General features: G+C 44.3%; 1 protein-coding gene across 2 annotated transcripts in view; it reads left to right on the top strand.

Annotated features, from left to right (window-relative positions):
- Window positions 1-19652, top strand: part of kif26ab (kinesin family member 26Ab) — a 79780-nt gene that overhangs the window by 39836 nt on the left and 20292 nt on the right. The window contains exon 4 of one of the 2 annotated variants that reach the window (XM_059352820.1): window positions 615-808. In XM_059352820.1, coding sequence (XP_059208803.1) covers window positions 615-808 — 194 coding nt within the window. Of the gene's footprint in view, window positions 1-614; window positions 809-19375; window positions 19608-19652 lie in introns of those variants that run through there. The other variant, XM_059352821.1, reaches the window with a different exon arrangement.

Here is a 19652-nt window from a genome sequence, read left to right as displayed (position 1 = left end):
AGCTCTAAACTGACAGTAACAGACATGAAGATATACAGGTGCTATATCCAGTGCAGCTTTGGCATTGGTTACCAGAGCCCAAGGGCTGAAACAGATGCAGCTCACCTCTGTTTACTGTTGAAGCTTCCAGAGCAGGGTGTGCCCACGCAGGCACAGTTTCGATAGCTCGTAAACATTTATGGAACAAATCTCATTTCTCAGATTGTTGTTGACTCCCTTTGAAACACTCTCATAGATAGTACAAGTATAACTCAACCTGCGGGAAGTGCAAAATTCGCCATGGAGGTGTAGATATAATCGGGAGCAGAGTGAAGTAAATCGCTTGTGATTTAATTACTAATTAAATGTGGGTTATCACTTAATTACAGTAGGCTACAGCCAGAGCAACCTCAAGAGTGTTTGCCAGAATCAATGAATGGTGCAGCATCCTTGCTGTTCTGTAGGGAGCTCTCTGCTGTGGATACTGCTGACTCCCGCTAACCAGTGCTGGCTGCAGCAGCTGCCTGTCCATCTGTGGCATAGGAGGAGTAAATGGAGTGGAAGGAAGGTGGGCAGGAGCAGTAAAACTTGTAAGTGATGGTTGTGGTCTTATCTCTGTATCTGTGTGTCAACAGGCTCAGGGTTCGATGGGGGAAGCAGACAGGGATGTCACAGCCTTGGAGGCCCCGCTCACCACCATGACCACCAGCACCCTGACGCCCTGCCGACTGAGGAGCTCCAGCCAACCGGGACTCCCAGCACCCTCCGCCAATACATCCACCGCCTCCCCCTCTCCTTCGTCCTCTGCTGCAGCCTCGTTCTTCATTAGGTAAGCAACTTCCCCCAGTCCTGTCAAATCAGAACGTTTAGAGATTAGATCGAGCTGTTGCGGCGCTAAATGAAGTGTTTAGTGTTTGTGTGAGCTTGTGTGCGTACACACCTGCATGCATTCAGGCTCCTTGGTGTGTGTGTGTGTGTGTGTGTGTGTGTGTGTGTGTGTGTGTGGGTGAACAAAAAGAGGAGATATGCACAGACTCGCCTTCAAATGTCTGTCGAAAGGTTCATGGTGTTAACTTCCATGTGGGGCACCTATTCCATGGAGATGTTGTTCTTGCCATGGTTGAATTATAGCATTGCCTTGGGATACGCACCATCATGGGACTAAATGAACCTTTAGTTACAGGCACCACTGCCCATGAATGGATAATAGAATTACATAATTCGATATGAAGAGGGAGCGTCTCACGAAGGGGCTTAGGTTAAAGCCAAGTATTGTCCTGAGGTATTTCAAGTGTTGTTATTTTTTCTTCTTCTTTTTCTTAAATATACCTCCGCACTGGTGACAGCCACAGCCGGAGGCGTCATGTCTTTGGTTTGTCAATCTGTCCGCCTGTCCCTCTGTCACTCCATCTGTCCATCCCTCCCTCCCATTCTTGTGAATGGAGGAATTTTTTCAAAATCCTCTTGGTCAAGTCCACTGTGACCTCTTCATCATTTTGGGCATAACTCAAGAATTCATATGCAAATGATGACAAATCTCACACAATCCTCTAATAGGATAAGTGATGACATTTTATAATGAAAAAGGTCAAGGGTCAACTTTATTGTCACATCATAATATTATGCAAAAATACTAACTCAGGCGCAGAAGGGGACACTGTGACACTAATCTTGGGTATCCACCTTAAAACTGATTCTACAAATCTCTTTGTACTGCCAGATTGTGTCAAGCATCCACTTGTTTTTTGTTACTTCTTTGCAGCAAAATCCACATTTAAGCATTACTATCATGGCTACTAGTGCTGGAACATAACTCACTACATTTACTTTACTTAAGTAGCATTTTGAGGTACTTTACTTGAGTATTTCCACTTTATGTAACTTTATACTTCTTCTCCACTACATTTTGAGGTAAATATTGTACTTTTTACTCAACTACAGTTACTTTTGATACGAAAATCATGATAAATTTAAAGTGATAAGATGTTGTTCTTTTTCATTAAACCTCATGAGGAAATTAAACTTCTGCTTACATAAATGCATCAATACAAATAATCCAATAATATATTTAGAATATATAAAACAATCTGAGTGGCTCCATTCTGCACCACGAGTACTTTTACTTTTGATACAAAGTACATTTTGATGCTGATACTTTTGTACTTTTACTTCAGTAAGTTTTGAATGCAAGACTTTTACTTGTAGTGGAGTAATTTCACAGTGTGGTATTAGTACTTTTACTTAAGTAAATTATCTGAATACTTCTTCCACCACTGATGGCTACATGATTCTGCTTGTTATCCATGTTTCTTTTACAAACATGTTGGTTACCTCACTGGTTGGCAGAGACATGCAACTGTTGTGCCATTTCTAGTTTTTTATCCTTCATAGTAAAAACAGCTCTTCAGATTTTGCTGCAGTGTAGAGTAGTCATTTCTGTATTTTGGTGCCACCGCTTAGTCCTCTTGTTTCTCAGACTGAGCGAGGCTGTATCAGCACAGCTTGGCTCTGGTGTTGTTGTTGCCCTGGAGAATACTTCACCCTCTCCAGGCGGGTGGATTGCTGGTGCAATGTGCTATATTGTCAGTGATAGATTCCCTGGCAGGCTGGCCAGTGCATACGTTCCCTGCCTCTTCTCTCCGAGGAGTGCTACACCATAATGAATGTTGGCGAAAAGGGGGAGCTGGCTAAGAATGATGCATAGGACCATTGAAGCTCTGCACCACAGGAGGTGAAGGGACTTGTGGAGTGTGACAGGAAGTCCATGGGGAGGATGGGGATCACTGTGGAGCTCCAAGCACCCAAAATGGCGTTGCCAGCTTTCACAGGGTCAGAGTATATCAGTGGGGACTATGAGGCTCCTCCTTCGACTAAGGGGGACATTCCAGATCCTCTATTAAATATGTAACTTCCTGTGCGGACCACTTCCTGTCACAAGTCCTGAACAACAGCGAGGTGTGGCCCTCTGCTTGACAGGGTTAATTCCTGACACTGATTTATTGGTTCTCATGTTTTCTTTGGACATGAGCTCAAAAAGAGTAGCACAGAGAGCCTCGTCTGGCCGGCCAGTGTGAGCTGAGTGCAGGGAAAAAGAGGGAGGTGGACTTGTTTTTTCCCCTGTAGCAGGTCCTGGTGGGGCGGACGGGGTGTTGGTGGAAGCGCAGCTAAAGGTTCCACCTTTCATTTCATCCCAAAGATAATTTGCTGCCAAGAATGTGGTGTTTTACTTGGCCTACAGAAACACAATGACGCTTTGAGCAGCATCACATACCGCAGATACAGAAAATGGTGGTGGAGATGCTTGATTTGAAGCACACACCCTTTTCCTGACCCTCTGCAGCTGTTGCCTGCAGCAGGAATATCATCATCATCATCAACAACATCTTGATGTAGTCTTTGTTTCATCTTTTTGTATATCACCGCTGATTGAAATGTAAATCCCCAAAAGTCAAAACAAAATGAATCAATCAGCAGATTTTCTTGTTTTGTTGGTTGCTTCTTGCATGGAAAATAAGATGTCCTTCATGTTTTAGACTTGATTGAAAACTCATATCTGATTAGTATTCCTTTTTGTTCTCGAAAGATACAATTAGTAGGATGCATGTGTAAATCCTGAGAGCCCGGGATGTAGGAGCAGAATAACCAAACAGCAGTTTCTACCCCAACGGAGTGGAGAGGGCTCCTTAGACACTTGTCTGACATTCACTAACACCGTTCCACTCAGAGACAAAATTTTAATTAGAATGCAATTAGCTAGAGTCTAGCTGCTTTAGCTAGTGTGCTGCAGAGAGAAAGGAAGAGCGCAGTGAACAAAAGTGATTCATCGGTTTAATTTTTCATTGCAAAAAGAAGTCAACCGTTCAACTGGTTACAAAAAAGCATTTAATTTATTTCATTTAGGATGTCTACTGAGTTGAAAAATCATTTAAGTATAAAGGTTGATTTAATAAGTACAGAGAGAAGCAAGTCAGGGTCACATTTCTGACCATTTCTATGCACAAATCAGTAATGTGTCCCCTCGGAATAATAACCGGTGCCCCTGAATTAAATGAAATGTCAAATAACTTTTCTCCCAAAATCCTTCAAAATAAGGCAAAAATGTGGTAATAAATGAAGTTATAAGAAATGAATATACATATTGTTTTGATTTCCATTGTACTAAGTGGTAGAAGAACCCATGGGTAATCAAAATGACTGAATTGTTTCCTTAGATTCTTGGTATTTAGGTAATGCATTCATTTCAGTATTCACTCACCGGCTGCTGCATCACAATGAATGGATGAATGAACTTTATTTATTTTGCACATAAAAAGAACATAATAAAACAAACAAAACAAGAGTCATGGTGTCCGAAAAGGAGTAGGTAGAAGTATAACTTATATTTTATTTTTATTTTCTCACATCTCCTCTATTAACCTGTAAATACTTTGATTTTTGTCTGTTAAATGCATCATTTAGTTATTTTAACTTCCCTTAAACATATTTTATGGGGCAACAGATTGTTATTTATGTGACATACTGTCATGGAAAAAATGATTAGACCACCCTTGTTTTCTCTAATTTCTTGTTAATTTTAATGCCTGGTACAACTAAAGGTACATTTGTTTGGACAAATATAATAAGAATAGCTCAAAAGAGTTTAATTTAAGAGCTGATATCTCGCCAAACAAATGTACCTTTAGCTGTACCATGGCATTAAAATGAACAAGAAATTGAAGAAAACAATGGTCTAATAATTTCTTCATGATTGTACCTTGGGGAAGAAGTTAGTAATTCAAATCACTCATTTGTACATATAAATGTCAGAATCTTGAACCCTTACACAATAAATATTGTGATTTTACATCCTGTGCTGTCACAGGATCATTTTCCCATAGAATGCAGCTATAAATGTTACCTCATGATGTTGCTATTTTCAGAAACTAGAAACATTTCACACAATGAATGGATCTTTTAGTCCACTTATGAAACACTGCTTCCTGTCTCTGGTAATGGTAGAAAGCAGTGTGATGACCCCAGGTCAGTAATGACCAATGGGTAATTAGAGCGTCCATACAGTCACAGGGAGAGACGAAGAGTCAAAGGTCAAACTCTAACCGGATGATGTGTGTATGTGCATATCATTATGTGTGTGTATGTGGGGGGGGGTAATGAATTTAGAGCCATGTGTTCAGCTGACTAGCACGTTAAGCACTGATTGCCTTGTGACAGAGCATATGATTAGTGTATTGACACAGAGCTGTGTAATGAAACCAGGCGGAGCTCACAGCAGGGGCTACCCAGTGTGGCTAACTGCCGCCTTGCAGATTCTTCTACCCATCTTTCTGTTCCATTAACACCTGCTGATGGTGACGGTGTGTTTATTACCCGCCGTGCCCGTGGGATTTCTCAGCGCGCACTGCTGAGACGAGTCGGCTGCTCAGTTTGCAGTCTACCGTACTCGGTGTACTCATTTCTGCATGTCAGCATGAGACACTTTCCTTGGTCTATTGTTGGTCCTTTATGTTTGTTTGATGGGAGACTAGTCCCTCATTCATTTTGCTGCCTCACTAATCACACTCCGGAGAGTTTTGATTTACTCACTCTAAAAAGATGCATGGAGGTAATGAATAGAAGTAAACAGAAGACCTTGGAGACGCAGCAGGTCGGTAGAGATTAAAAGACTTCAGAGGTGGCACAAAAGCTGGCGGGCGGGCGCTTGCAGGGGCAGGGCGGACAGCTGTTTGTAGGAATGCGGCCCTGGAGGAGTGTCAGGAGGAAGTGGTTTTATGGTCGTCCATCGCCGCCCTGCAGCTGCTGCCCAGGTGAGTGCGGTAATGACAGTGATTGTGCAGAAGGAATCCTCCTGTAATTGTGGCAGTATGGCCATTTAGCCTCTGTTCTCCTGTGCACACAAGACCCTGCCTTTGTGTCAGCAACACTCACTCTGCCCTTCATCCCCCAGGCTGCTCTGAGTAACCATAGAAACAAGTCATTAGCTTGTGGGAATAAAATGTGTGTGTTTTTTTTTTCTTTCAAAAGTGGAGATTGGAAATCAGGAAGTTGAAATAGCCCTCTTTACTCCACTGGACTATAATTTAGTCAGAGGGAGAGGGACAAGCATCTCTTCAATAATGAATCCTGCATGTAGCAAATTGGAAACACTGCAGGATCATAAGTGCTTGTTCTTGTTCTCAACAAAATGTGGTGAATGCCTTGCTGAAGTCCATTGTTCAATCAGTTAGTAGTTTGATTGTTCATGAACTTTCCATGAAGAACGAGGCCACTGACATTGCATTCATGTGCAAACAAGAGTTCACAAATAGGGCTGGGCGATAAGACTACATATACACACACATTATATCATACATATATCATCATCAACATTATATAAAAATGTCTTTAATATATATAGATGCAGCCAAACTGAATTACAGCAATTACAGCAATATACTGTACTTGGATGATGGTTTACACTCTGATCCTTGCACTTGGTAGCGCTGTTTTGAATAAGGAATATAACATGCTATATCAAACTACCTATATTGGGATAGAAAATGTTATCCATCAGCGTGGGTTCTCTCCGGGTCTTCCAGCTTCCTCCCACAGTCCAGAGACATGCAGCTAAGGTTTAATTGGTGCCCATAGGAGTGAATGAGAGCGTGAATGGTTGTCTGTCTCTATGTGTCTGCCCTGTGATAGTCTGGTGACCTGTCATGGGTGTACCCCGCCTCTCGCCCAATCTCATCTGGGATTGGCTCCAGCCCTCCGTGACACGAGTTCAGAGAAGTGGTTAAGGATAATGAATGTTTGGATGGATTTTGGCCATAATGCCCAACACCTATTCCCAACTAGGTAAATCAATGTGAACAGTTGGTTGGTACACGACTTGCAAAGTTGACACCATATTACATAGAAGCAAGTGAAATGAAATGAAAGCAAGTGTTGGGTTGATAGAGGTGAAAAAGTTTTTTATTATTTAACATATCACTTTCTTTTCTCACATGTAAACACAATCTCTGACAATAAAATACAACACACTTTCTTTGTAGCGTCCATGCTATTTCCACACCTAAAGCTCATAAATGTCAGAATGACTTCCTAATTGGGGAATCGGGAGCATCCGAGGAGCACTTGAATGCACCACTGGGCTTGGTGGAGGTCTGTGCCGCCCTGAAAATACCATTCTAGTTCATAAAATGTGTTGCTGGGAGAAATACAGTAGATCTAAATTCTTTCACAGTAGGGGTGATCCATAAAGAGAGGCAGACAAAGCAGGACAGTGCTGTGTTTGGTTGGCTGCGCTGTGATTGACAGCAGGGATCTCTGTCACTGACAAATAGGCAGGACAGATTATGTGGAGCAGAGGGGTCTGCTGCTGGGCTCAGTAGATGTGGCCCACATGGCAGAGGGATAAAGATACAGAGCAGGACGGGGAGCACTCTGGGATGAATGTGCTTGTAAATGTTGTCATTCAGAAGGCGTGCTCGGGCTGATGCTCCATTCTGACAGCATCACAGGCAGGAGGTCTGCACCTGTGGAGAACAATATTGGATTCGCTACCATGGGAGTCAAGTAAGTTATGTTGTTCACAGACAACACTGAGCCCACTTGGATGTGTGATACTCTTGTTTGTGTTGCAGTCACGTGTTGTTTGAGTGTCAGTTTTTTATTCTGCATGTTGAGCTTCATTTTCTATTCTCTCTTTCTCTTTCCGTCTGTGTCGCTCCCTCCTTTCCGCTCTGTGGAATGTGCAGTTTTGTGCAGTCGGAGTTGGACTGTCTTTCTCCCCGGAGGTGAGAGGGTAATGGTTTTGTTGTCAAGCCACAGCGAGATGGATTCCTCCGCCAAAGCGAGAGTGTGAGCAGAATGTATAGCATGGCAGAAAACATAGCGCTGAAACACTGGCTTCATTTTGAGGAAACAGTCACAGTGGAGCTGAAAAGTTAATACTACCTCTACCTCTGGAGCCTGACAAATGAGAATTGATTCATATCAATCTGTTGAATCTGAGCAACACATGCCCAGGGCAGCGAATGGCTCATCACAAGTATTGAGTGGGTGGTAGCTGGGATGGTTGAGCTGCTCTGTGGTATTTGTCTTTGTTTACTGTTGGATAAAACACCAGCTGGCATTTTCCTGCCATAATCAGGCTGATGGGACTAATGGCTGCCTCAGTGCAGCGGCAGACACAGTGGCAGCACCGGCTGAGGCTGTGAAAGGGGCTGCAGCCTGTAGATAAGCCCAGGTGTGAATCTATGCAGGGCCTGTCAGGCACCGTCAAGGCTGAGGTGTTGATGGAGATCCGGCCTGGCCTTGCAGCCTCGGGGATCTACAGCAGGTAGATGTATCCCACTACCCACATGCACCTTCTCATCCTCCATCTGACTCATAATCCTCCATGATTCTCGCTTAACAAATGTAGTTTTCTGCTACAGATTTAATCTTTACTGTATCTAATGTTGTTGCAGAAGCACCCATGTCCAGACCCTCTGAGGGACTTATATCTATATTTATCTATGCATCACATGTTGCACTGGAGTGGAGGGTGAATATTGCATGAGAATATTTGTGTGTATTTCTGTGTGATGCCTTTCACATAATCGTCGTTGAGAAGAATTTGCTGCGCTCTCACTGTGGCGGATTCCCCTGCGTGTGTGTCTCTTCCCTGGGATATGATAACATGGTGCGATAGTGCTGTGCCCCTACAGCACCAGGGTGACGGGCACTGTTGTGGCAGGCGGCGTAGAATCACTTGTGCCTGTCATCATGAATGGCAAACAGCTCCGGTGATAGAGAAAAAGAAAAGCAGAGCGTTTGTCTCAGCCGGCGTGAGGGATAACCCCAGTGGCCTTTCCCCCGTCCCCCCAAATAAATCCCTGAGTCAGGAAGTCTGTCTGGCCCACTCATATCGCCTGCAGGGGGGTTAGTGGAGGGAGAGGGTGGGGTCTGACAAACAAAGAGATGAAGCGCTGACTCAAGCCTGTGCATTCACCCTGGGTCCACGTGTACTAAGCCCTGTGGGCAGAGGGGAAAGCACTGCCATCAACTCCTGACAGATTCCTTTCATAAGTGGAGAAATGAGAGGATGTGAAGCGCAGACCTCTGTCCTCTAGGCTCGTCAACTAACAAAGTGCTGCCTTTGTCTTTCAGTATGTTTGCAAGGAAGATCAAAAAGCAAAGGTTGTGTGTGACTCGTTGAAAGTGGGCAGGGGAAGTCATGCACTTAGCATCAATTTATTTCCAGTTCTGTTTGCCTTCCCACGGCGGGCATTCCCCGACTTGATAACGGCTCCAATAGTTGCCCACAGGGCTCCATGATCAACACATTAGTGCTTAGTTATCATGCTCGATTCTCTCTCCCCCATCCTGTTGAATTTATATTATGCATCAGGCCTGTGGGGGCTGAGGGATGCCATCTAAACCTCTTTAGTGTCCCTCAGTGAAAGGTGTCATGCAAATGGAGTCTATTATGTTTGCCATTACAACTGCTCCTGCATTGACACAGTGTGGGAGTGCTGTGGAATAAGAAAGAGTGAATTGCAATAGCTGGTGGCAGGGAATACACGTTGAGGTATTTTATGACCTATTGTGTGCTTCTGCAGAATAGAGCTTGTGGCCTCTGCTCCCAGGAGCTGCCTTTATGTCTTACAATCCAGAGAAACAAAGATGGCTCCTGGTGGGGCTTCTCAGGCATCGCTGCTCCTCAGTGCTCATCCTCACCATGGCCTTCTATTCAGCATGAATAACTAATAGCTGCCTAATCAGTGGTTGTAGGCTGATTTCCCCAAACGCTAGCGCTTGACACACATTCAGCACCCCTATCCTTCTGTTTATCAGTGGGAAGGGCCCAGATTTTTATGGATGGAGCTCAGATCACCACTGAGGATAAGACCATTGTCAGGACAGGTGGTTTAGCTTTTAGCTCATCACCCACAGCTTCAATTGCTGAAATGTTTCAACATCATCACACTGCTTTGTATTTTTTAAATCACCATCAAGAGGTAGTTGCCTGCTGGGGGGTTGAAATAGTTCAGACAGGCAAATGTCCACTGTAGGGAATTAACACCAAATAATTATTGCTCCAACACACTGTATATTGAGTTTTTTATCTACAAATGTGTACAGTGAACCTTGGCTTCACTGTAGACTAGTGCAATAAACACATAATCATCCACTTATTACGAGGGGAACCATGATAGTAGGATTAGGCTGGTGGACGTTGGCATCATGCAACGCCGCTGACACTCATTAACCACTGAACCCAACATTATGATTTAACCCCCCCTCGTCCAGAGCACAACCAGAGCACAGCTTTGCATTGGTGCAGATGGCATTCATTGCATGCTTAAAAAGTAACAATTCTGCTCTATCAACACTGCAAAGATTGATTTTGGGGCTGCTCAGTTGGTAGAGTGGTCGCCAAGTGATCAGAACTTTGGTGGTTCGATCCCTGACCGTGGCAGCCTACATGTTGAAGAATCCTTGAGCAAGATACTGAACCCCAAATTGCTCCCAATGCTGTGTTTATCGGTGTGTGAATGAATTCCCAATGGTGGCAGGTGGCACCATTGTAGGATAGCCTCTGCCACCAGTATGACTGTGTGAATGATCTTAGTCTGTAGTTTAAAGCACTTTGAGTGGTTGCAAAGCAACTAGAAAAGCGTTATGTAAGTGCAGGTCCATTTTGTGACTAAAGGTGGACACTAGGACTGTCCCATTTTGGAACTGGTACGAATTAATTCAAACTCTAATCTAATCAGAATCCTTTTATGTAATCACACAAGATTGGGAGTGCTGCACTTCACATGTAGTATTTTCAACTCATGTTACCATATCTGCCTGGCATCTGGTTGCAGTAGGAATGCATCCATAGATCATTTTCACAAAAACAAGAGAAAGAAAACTCTTTGAAAACTGCTCTCCAAGTAAGTTAAGTAGTTTAAGAATGTGGCACAGCATCTCAGTATGTGGGACAATGTGGAACAGGAGATAAAGCTGCAGTGCAGTCCATAAAGTGGGACACCTGGCCGCTCCGTGGACATCGTCAAATCCCAATCCAGCCAGCATTTCCCAGCCTTACATAATAATACTTATTCCACACCATATTTGCACCACGATGTACTTCTTAGTGGAGAATTAGCAAAGATTATGGCTTATTGTGTAGGATATTATGCCCTCGACCTTTTCTTTTTGGACACGTGCAAAATTATACAGTATTAAATTTAAGGGTGATTCACCTCCTCTGTGTTTCTGCGGCTGCTTTCCTCATGCACGACGTCTTGAATGGAGAGGATTATAGCCTGTAATCGGTTCACGACCCAGCACGTGAGAGCCAGCTGCACTGTGCTAAAAATCCCATTATCCCCATACGCTCTATGTGGCCCAGTGAGTGTTGCTGTGTGTTATTTCTGTGGTTGACTTTATGAGTGTGTGATACAGGATAAACTGCTTAACTTGAATAATGCGGCTGTAGTCACTAGCGTCTTAGTGGCTGTTCTCAGGGACACATTCTCCTCGTGTGGTTAGAAAAGTATTCCTCTTTCTATATACTGTACATCTGCGGTGTGTGTATTGATCCAAACAATCATTTCTTCTATCTAAAGACATGCTGCCACTTCATCTTCTATTCCCAGATCTGCTATCACGACCATCTCCCTGACCCATCAGCTCATTTCACCCCACCGGGACGCCCTCTAGTTTTTGTTAGGTTGCCTATTGACTTGAATATAGATGAAAGATTAAGAAACACATGTTGGATCTCCCCTCCCCCTGCGTTCTGTCTCTCTGGACAGCCAACTGATTAATCACTCCCAAATGTTCTGCGCAGCCTGCGGGCCTGTTTGTTGTGATAGCCTCTGTGTGGAGAAGTGCAAATAAATAATCGCTAGGTGTCTTACCCTGGCAGCGAGTGATTAATGAAGAAGAGAAGTGGAGCAGAAGTATTCTGGCTTTCTTCTTAGCTGTCTGTCTCTCCCACACTCATCATTCTCTTAAGTTATTCTCCATTCTGATATGGTGTTAATCTAATAGGACATTATATTTGATCAGGGGGGCATTCTATTACACTAATAGTCCTCATTTGTCTCTTGTTTGTTAAATATCCTCTGTGCCGAACAGGACAGGAGACAGGAAACGTCACTCAGTCAGCAATGACTTGACGCAAAGAGTTCTTCTCTGCATGCCCACAGCAGAACACCTTTCCTGAGGTTTTCAAGGCAAGACGTGGGTGGGATTGGTGGGTGAATCGGAGTTCAACACGTGTATTGAGAGTGCAAAGTTATTATTGCAGCCTTGGAGAGAGGAGCATGGCAGAATACCTGGAGCAGTGTCTGAGGAGCAGAGCGAAAAAGCTCTGAAAGAGATGAAAGCAGCTGTTAATCTTTGTCAGCAGTGCCAGGGGTGGGGAGGCTGCAGTCTGCAGAGCAGGGAAGAACATGTCTTCATTATCATCTGTCACCCATCAGCTGAAAAGTGAATTTTTCTTCTAAGACTTTTATTTTTTGCTGCCTGAACCAATTTTGACATAATAGCAGAGTGTTTTTGCCTCGGCTCGCATCCAAAGCTGCACTTTTCTCGAAGCATCTTGTAAACAATTTAGGGTCAATTGCTACAGATTTTCTTTCAAGGACCTTTCGACTCTCATTGCAGGTATCTCCAATTCTTTCCTCAAGGGGCTTTAAATTGGCCCCTTTATCTCATTGACTGACAAATGGGTCCTGCAGAGCTAATGCCATGTGCATTGTTCACCTCTCCATGGCCTAATGTTCAAGCTAGTTAAGGACATATTAGCAAGATGTGAGCCTGAATGCTGGGAAGAACAATAAAATGAACTGTAAATAGAATTATAGCCCCTGACTTTTACTCCTTCCTTTGCTTGTCTTAAGCTCTCCTTAAGCCCCTAACTTGGCAAGGAAGCTTTGTGGCCTTTCAGTGAGGGGATGGGGCGGGTTGGTGGGTGTGTGACTGGGTGCTTTATAGGAAAAGCATTAACGGAAACACCGGATGTCAGTGTTACCACAAGAAGGATTCGTCACACACTCCTGTAGCGTTTCTGCACCAAAAGTATTCCCTTCTCCTTCATTAAGGGTTTAACCTTGGCACAGACATATAGCAACATGTTGCACAGTCCTTTGGGAAATGGAAAATGTGAGTTTCTCTTGATCTGACGTCCAAAAACACAAAAGATAAACCGGTGTGACTTTGATATTTCATAACAAACTCAGAGTAAAATGAATGAAGAAGTTGCTTTTACTCCTGTGTTGATATAAGCCGGTGCTTAAATCTACTGTTGCTTACTCTGATGTACTGTAGCAGCAAACCAGGCTTTCTTGAATATTGATGAGTTTTTTCACTTTTTGGCGCCAACTGTTCCATTTATTCTTGGCCGACTGGGGATTCCCATCTTTGGGAATAAAGCAATTCCAAGCTGGCTGTGGCACAGCCCCAACGATCATTTTTTCCTGTTTCCTTCTCAGGCAGAAAATGATTTACCTCCTCATGGACAGCTCCGCACTGGCACAGAGCCAGGCCCACTGATCGAAGAGAGGACTTGGCTGTACACCCTGCTGCTCCATCTCTTTCTGTGTCTCTTCCTCCTTCCTCTTCCTGACTGTATTCGGAGATTCTTTCTCCTATTCCATCTCAGTGATCTTTAATTTATTCTTTTTTTCATGGCCTCTGCAATGCTTTCTTCCCCACTTGCGCTCCCTTTCTTTCTTCCCCTGTGTTTCAAATGATCCCCCGTTATTCAAGCTATTCTCCAGAGGATGCCCTAATCCCTCGTTTTCCACCTCAGTCCACAGACCTTTTCAAAAGAGTTCTGAGGAGACAGTGACAAAACTGGTTTACAAACCCTGGGTAGAATTTAAAATTTAGACTTTATTTACACAAAGCTGGTGTTTCTCTGGTGCTCTGATGGAACCGCTCTTTGAATATGGCAAGTCAGTTGCACAAGGATTTTATGGGGACTATTTTCTTTTCATTGTATTCACAGATGTTACATGAATGCGTTTGGCCTTACCTAATTGGCCGGGGATTGGTTCAGTGAAGATGTGTGAGCAGCCTTGGGCTGTCGGCAGTCAGCGCACAAATGATGCCCCATTTGGTATTCTGTGTCCAAGGCCAGACACTGTCAGGAACAAAAGGCTTGTTGAACACCTTGTTGGAACAAAGAGATTTCCTAAAAGGCCTTGGTCCAATGTGTTCGGAACGTGCCAATATCCTCATATTGCTTAGCTAACTGGACATCACATTCATAGCTGCCTGGCTTAGCTGGGATCAGTTTATCTATTTCTGAGGATTTATAGGAAGAGTATAAATCCTAGCCTGGAGGTGTTTGGCCACTTCCTGCAAACTGCTGTTGTGTAAACCGACACGGGAGAGAGGAGCTCTACCTTCAGACTAGCATTAAAACAGCCAGGCGGCAGGAAACGGGGCCGGCACCTGGTTGAAAGCTTCGGAGCTTTGGATTGATAAGATTCAACTGACAGGAAGATAAGCCTGTTGGTTCTATCTTCCATTTTAATGTATCTTGGGCTGCCATAGGAGAGAGGAAACACATTTTTCAAAATGACTGGAAAGATCTGGGTTTGGGGTGATTGTAATCTGAAAGATAAGATACTGCTCGGAGGGGGAAATGTCTGTTTCTCTGTCTCCAGGTGGGAGCTTCTGTGAAGTAAAACTACATTTTTGCTGCAGTTAACATTTGTTGAGCCACATTCCAAGATGAATCACCATATTCAGGATGGTTCAGCCTCAGACACTTTTTTTGTTTTGAGATTAGGATAAAGGAGAGGAAGTGAGAAAAATTAATGTTTATACCAGTGGTCTCTTGATTGCAGGGGGACTTTAGAAAGGAGACAGGCTCATTACCAGACTAAACCCCAGCGCCACACAGGAGGCTCAGATCAGCTTTGTCATACCTTCAACAGCCTGTGCTTCTGTTATTGTCCCCATGTGCCTAATGCAGTGTCTCAGGTAACATGAATCCACATAGTTCTTTGGTTATTTTAAGAGCCCGTCGTATGTGACCCTCTGAGCTTTTAGTGTTGGAGTAACGCATATATTTATACATGAAGGGCTATAAATCTGGTGGATGGTGACACCACAAACTGCCTTTACATTTAGAAACAGCTACAATGGTTGTCTCTAAAAAAGCACATTTTATGGTGAGGAAGCATTCGTCTCATACTTAATGATCGGCATCCTGACCTCACTAGTAAATCTTGCCTGGGTGGGCCTTCTCCCTGCCAGGACTGGTTGGCAGAGTATGACATCATCTCCCCCTGTCTGTGCACCACATGAATCTGTGTGTGTGTGTGTGTTCACAGGCTGATGTCATGGTCGCTTAATCACGGCTGAAGCTAAGCAGCGGTTGGGTCAGGCTGACCTGGGACCGAGGACATTGAGGCCAGCACAGAGATGCAGATTTGTTTTAATCCAAAACCACAATTATGCAAATCATGCAGCGATGTGTGTCTGCACTGTGGAGGCTGAATATTAGTCCGGTGCTCTTGATTGAACTAAACTAAGTCTCTCCAACAGCTCAGTTGGTAGCTTTACGTTATCCCCCTCCACACCTTTAGGGCACGGGGCTGTTTGATCGTGTCAAGGGCAGCCCATCAATAAGACAGTGTGTACTGATTTTAGCTCTAGGGAAGTTTTCTATTGATTATCTTATGACTGAAAAACAGAGCACCTCACCTGACAGACCAACACACATCCAGCCCAATCAATCATGACCATCTGCTGATATGGCATTTTGGGCTGGGCTGTCTACAGCAGGGCAGAAAAACATCTAATTGCAATTATTTTGACTTGTATTGCAATCACGATATGATTCACAAAATTATTAGAGGGAATGATCATTATTGCATCATTATTTGCATCATTTTCATCATCATGGTGGGATTTTATTGCAAGGATCTCTATTAATAAATATTCAGATCACCCTAAAAATGAAACATGCATATTTTTCCTCTTACCTGTATTGGTATCTATCAATCTCAATTATTTTGGTGTGAGTGTTGGAGATATCGGCTGTAGAGGTGTCTGTCATCTCTGAAATAAAATTGAACTACTAGATGGCACAAATGCGCCAAAATCTACATTTGAAAAACAAGAGATATGTCTCTATCCAGAAATAATTACCTGGTTAGTCAAGATATGACCAGACCTTGTTGTGAGCATGTGTGCTGTATTTCTCTCTCTTCATACCCTGTCTTCCTGTCCTGTCTACCTTGTGATATTGTTTGTGGGTGTATTATGCGTTCTGGACGGGTTGATGGCTCAATTTCGTTGTACTTGTACTTGTACTCTGTGCAATGACAATAAAGGGTTCATTCATTCATTCATTCATTCATTCGAACTGTTTCCATTCTAGTATTGTTGACATAGTTCCATTATATTTGAGAGAAGGCAGACATATCCATAGCCATATCCATTTACAACAATCAGCAACTAACACCATATTGCGATGTGGATTAAAATGTAGTTTCATTGTTCAAGCCTGGACTCCTAGTCACCCGAAAACTTGGCTTCATACACCCATATCCACTCTAAAAATCTGACAAATGCCTCTACAACCGAGTCCAGGATAAATTGTGAATGTCTCCAGCAGCGAGCAAACGAGCCTGACTCATTGTGCTGTAGTCATTATCATTGCATGATGTTGAGGCTGGCTGGAGCCCAGTATTCCCATCTCCATTCATGAAGCGCTATGCCGACCTGCTAATCAGCAGCAGTGTGAGGCAAACTCACTGTGGGGGGGAGGTGGGTTCTGATATCAGACCCACTGATCTGATCCCTGCATGAATGGCCAGAGCAGCCTTATCTTGTCTGCAGATGGGGGGAAAAAGGAGAATCACAGAAAGCAAATGTCAAGGATGGTAAATGTGACAAACATGGTAATTAGCCACATAAAGGGGCTACCTAAAGAGGTGTATAGCTGGCCAGGAGAACAGAGACAAATGTGCACAAACAAGCTAATGGATGCACCAGCTAATGATTCTCTGGGGCAGAGGAATTTCTCTTGTTAATTTGACAAAGCTTGAAAAGGGGGCTGGACGATTATTGACAGCAGGCCAAAGTGAAGCTTTGAAAGCAGCATGCAAACACAGCTTTGCTCTCTCTGCTCTCCAGTCATCGACCTTGCTCCTCCTCACTCACTGTCTCTCCCTTTACAGGTGAGGACGAAATCTAGATGTCCTTTCATGAACAAAGGCACCAGGAGACCTTTTATTCCAAGCGATCCTTGATTTTACATCTGTCTTGCTTTGGCTCATTTATATATATTACAATCATTATCTGTCCCTGAAGTCTGTTCATAAGGAGACAGTGATGGAGCTGGAAGGCTATCAGGACTCTTCCAACTGTGGCTGTTCTATAATATTACGTCATTTTGATGTATAACACTCGAGATGGCAATAAGGGTAGCAGCAATGAGGGGTAGAATAATGACTGGTAGCACTGTCAGGGTGACCAATGTCCACATTTGTATTGTCTCCTTCTCTCAGACAGTCAGGATTCAAAGGGATTCAGTGGGAAAGTAGCACGTGGCGAAGCTTCAGGAGACGGTTGTTGCTCTTTAAAATAAGCCCACCTCAGGCAAATTAATTTGGACACACTGCAGAACGATGTGGAGAGTGTGCTGTGGCAAGGAGGAGGATAAAGGTTATGTTATACATCAAACAGCTTCATTACAATAGTATACTGTGCGCTCCTAAATAGGTAGGCAGCGGTGGGTTTTCTTTTTGGGCTTTTTTTTTTTTAATGCCTCCAAAATTTAATCCGGCAGAGTTCACATAAGGGGCACTGTGTCAGAGGGAGAGAGGCAGAGAGAGCTTGGTGTGGGTTTGTGTTGAATGTACTTTCATCTGGCAAGTCTCACACCCACTCTGTCTGCCGATATGTTGTAGGAGGCACTCTGCAGCCAAAGCAGCAGCCTTTCAAACAAGCCTGGCTGGTTGGGGGGCTGAGAGGGCTTACTGGTAAATTGGCAGCCCAGGGAATACAGGGTACTCTCACCCCGGCGCTCGCCCACTCACATGCTTTCATTCCCCTTTTTACCCTTGACCATTGACTGACTGCACTCTTTCTCACTGGCCAGCATAAATCTGCCTTTCTAAGATGTCATCTGTTCACCGTTTGTCCTCTCTCTCTCTCTCTATCTCTCTCTTCCTCGGTCTCACTCTTTTTAAATAAAATTTCTCTCAGCTTCCAATTGAGTTTGAGCATCGCTCATTCAAGCAATCCATCTTTCTGCTCTTAAGTATATCCTTCCTTATCTGTGTGTCACTCCCTATGATTAATAACACTCTCATTCATCTGGCTAATTACATCCTTCAACAAAGGCAAAAAAAATACAAATGTGCACAAGTGTACAGTACACTCAGTAGCCGCACAACCAACACACACACACGCTCATGCATGCATGCACTGTAGGCATACTAACCAAATCTGTTTGAAGTGTGGGACCCTAAAAGAAGAGAAGGCTCCTGTATGCATTAAGTATTCATGTGACGTGTGGTGGGGGGCATGAATGTGTGTGTGTTGGGGTTTGTAGGAGACAGTGTATGTGTGTGTGTGTGTGTGTGTGCGCGTGTGGGTAGAGAGAGAAAGAGAATACTCGCAAATTGCGCCGCGAGCAGCCAGCAATCGAGCGCTGACACCTCGTCTGGCAGTCGGAGGGAAAAGGGGCTGGGCTGAGGAAAGAGAGAGAGAGCGAGAGAGAGAGAGAGAGAGAGAGGAGGGAGTGTGAGTGCGTGTGTGAGAGGGAGAGAGGCAGGGAGAGAGAGAGAGACACGGCAGGACAGCTGCCAGCATTTCTCCGATAGTAGGAGAAGGACCGAGAGGCGGAACAGGAGTAGGAATTCTCCTCATTCTCAGCCACCCAAGGAAATCTTCCAGGCCAGCCAAGCGTGCTGATTCTCTGCCCCTCCTCCTGCCTGCAAGCAGCAGAGACTCTGGGAAGGAAGGACCTGGGCATCAGGACCTGCAGCCACTCACAGCAGACACACCACAGTGGATTTACTAAATGAGAGCCAAACCATGCAGCCTGTGGGATGAATGCAGAATTGGATGTGAAGAAGCAGAGGGAAACTGAGTTAGAGAGCAAGCTGTTGCTGTTTTTTTTTACATCTCTGAACTGACGCTGAACTTTTTCTGGTGAAGAGGCATGGGAGTTGGAGGTGCTTTAGTTGCGTATGAAGAGAGGAGGTGCTCCTTCTCATCCTGACCTCCTTCTACAAAGCTCTGTGGACTACCTGCACACCTCACTGTGAACCTCCTGCAGGGTACTCGTCCTGTCTGCCCACCTCCACCCTGCCCCACCTGGCGCTTGTTCCATTTAGTTACTATGACGCCCACGCCTCCTCCCCCTCCCGGTTCTCCCTCCGCCCCCCTGGCTTCTTACAAACCTCTGTGAAATCAAGTGGAACCTCGATGATTGCGATCGGAGCAAAGAGGACCCCTGTGCCCCAACTAGTGAGCAGCCCCGCCTCACTCTGTTCTCGGCGACTGTGACGGCGTATCAAATGTGCAAGTAATGGAGAACACTGACAACACAGACATGGACCCCAAAGTTGAACTCTATCTGTCGTCTGTTTTTTGACTATAAGCATAAACCAGATAATGGATTGGAAAGAGCTGTAAGTACACCGTTGCAGCATTCTTCTTCACTGGTGCATGTTGAA

Source organism: Centropristis striata, chromosome 16 (assembly GCF_030273125.1).
Source record: "Centropristis striata isolate RG_2023a ecotype Rhode Island chromosome 16, C.striata_1.0, whole genome shotgun sequence".
Classification (NCBI taxonomy): domain Eukaryota; kingdom Metazoa; phylum Chordata; class Actinopteri; order Perciformes; family Serranidae; genus Centropristis; species Centropristis striata.
This window is presented reverse-complemented; position numbering and strand designations above follow the sequence as displayed.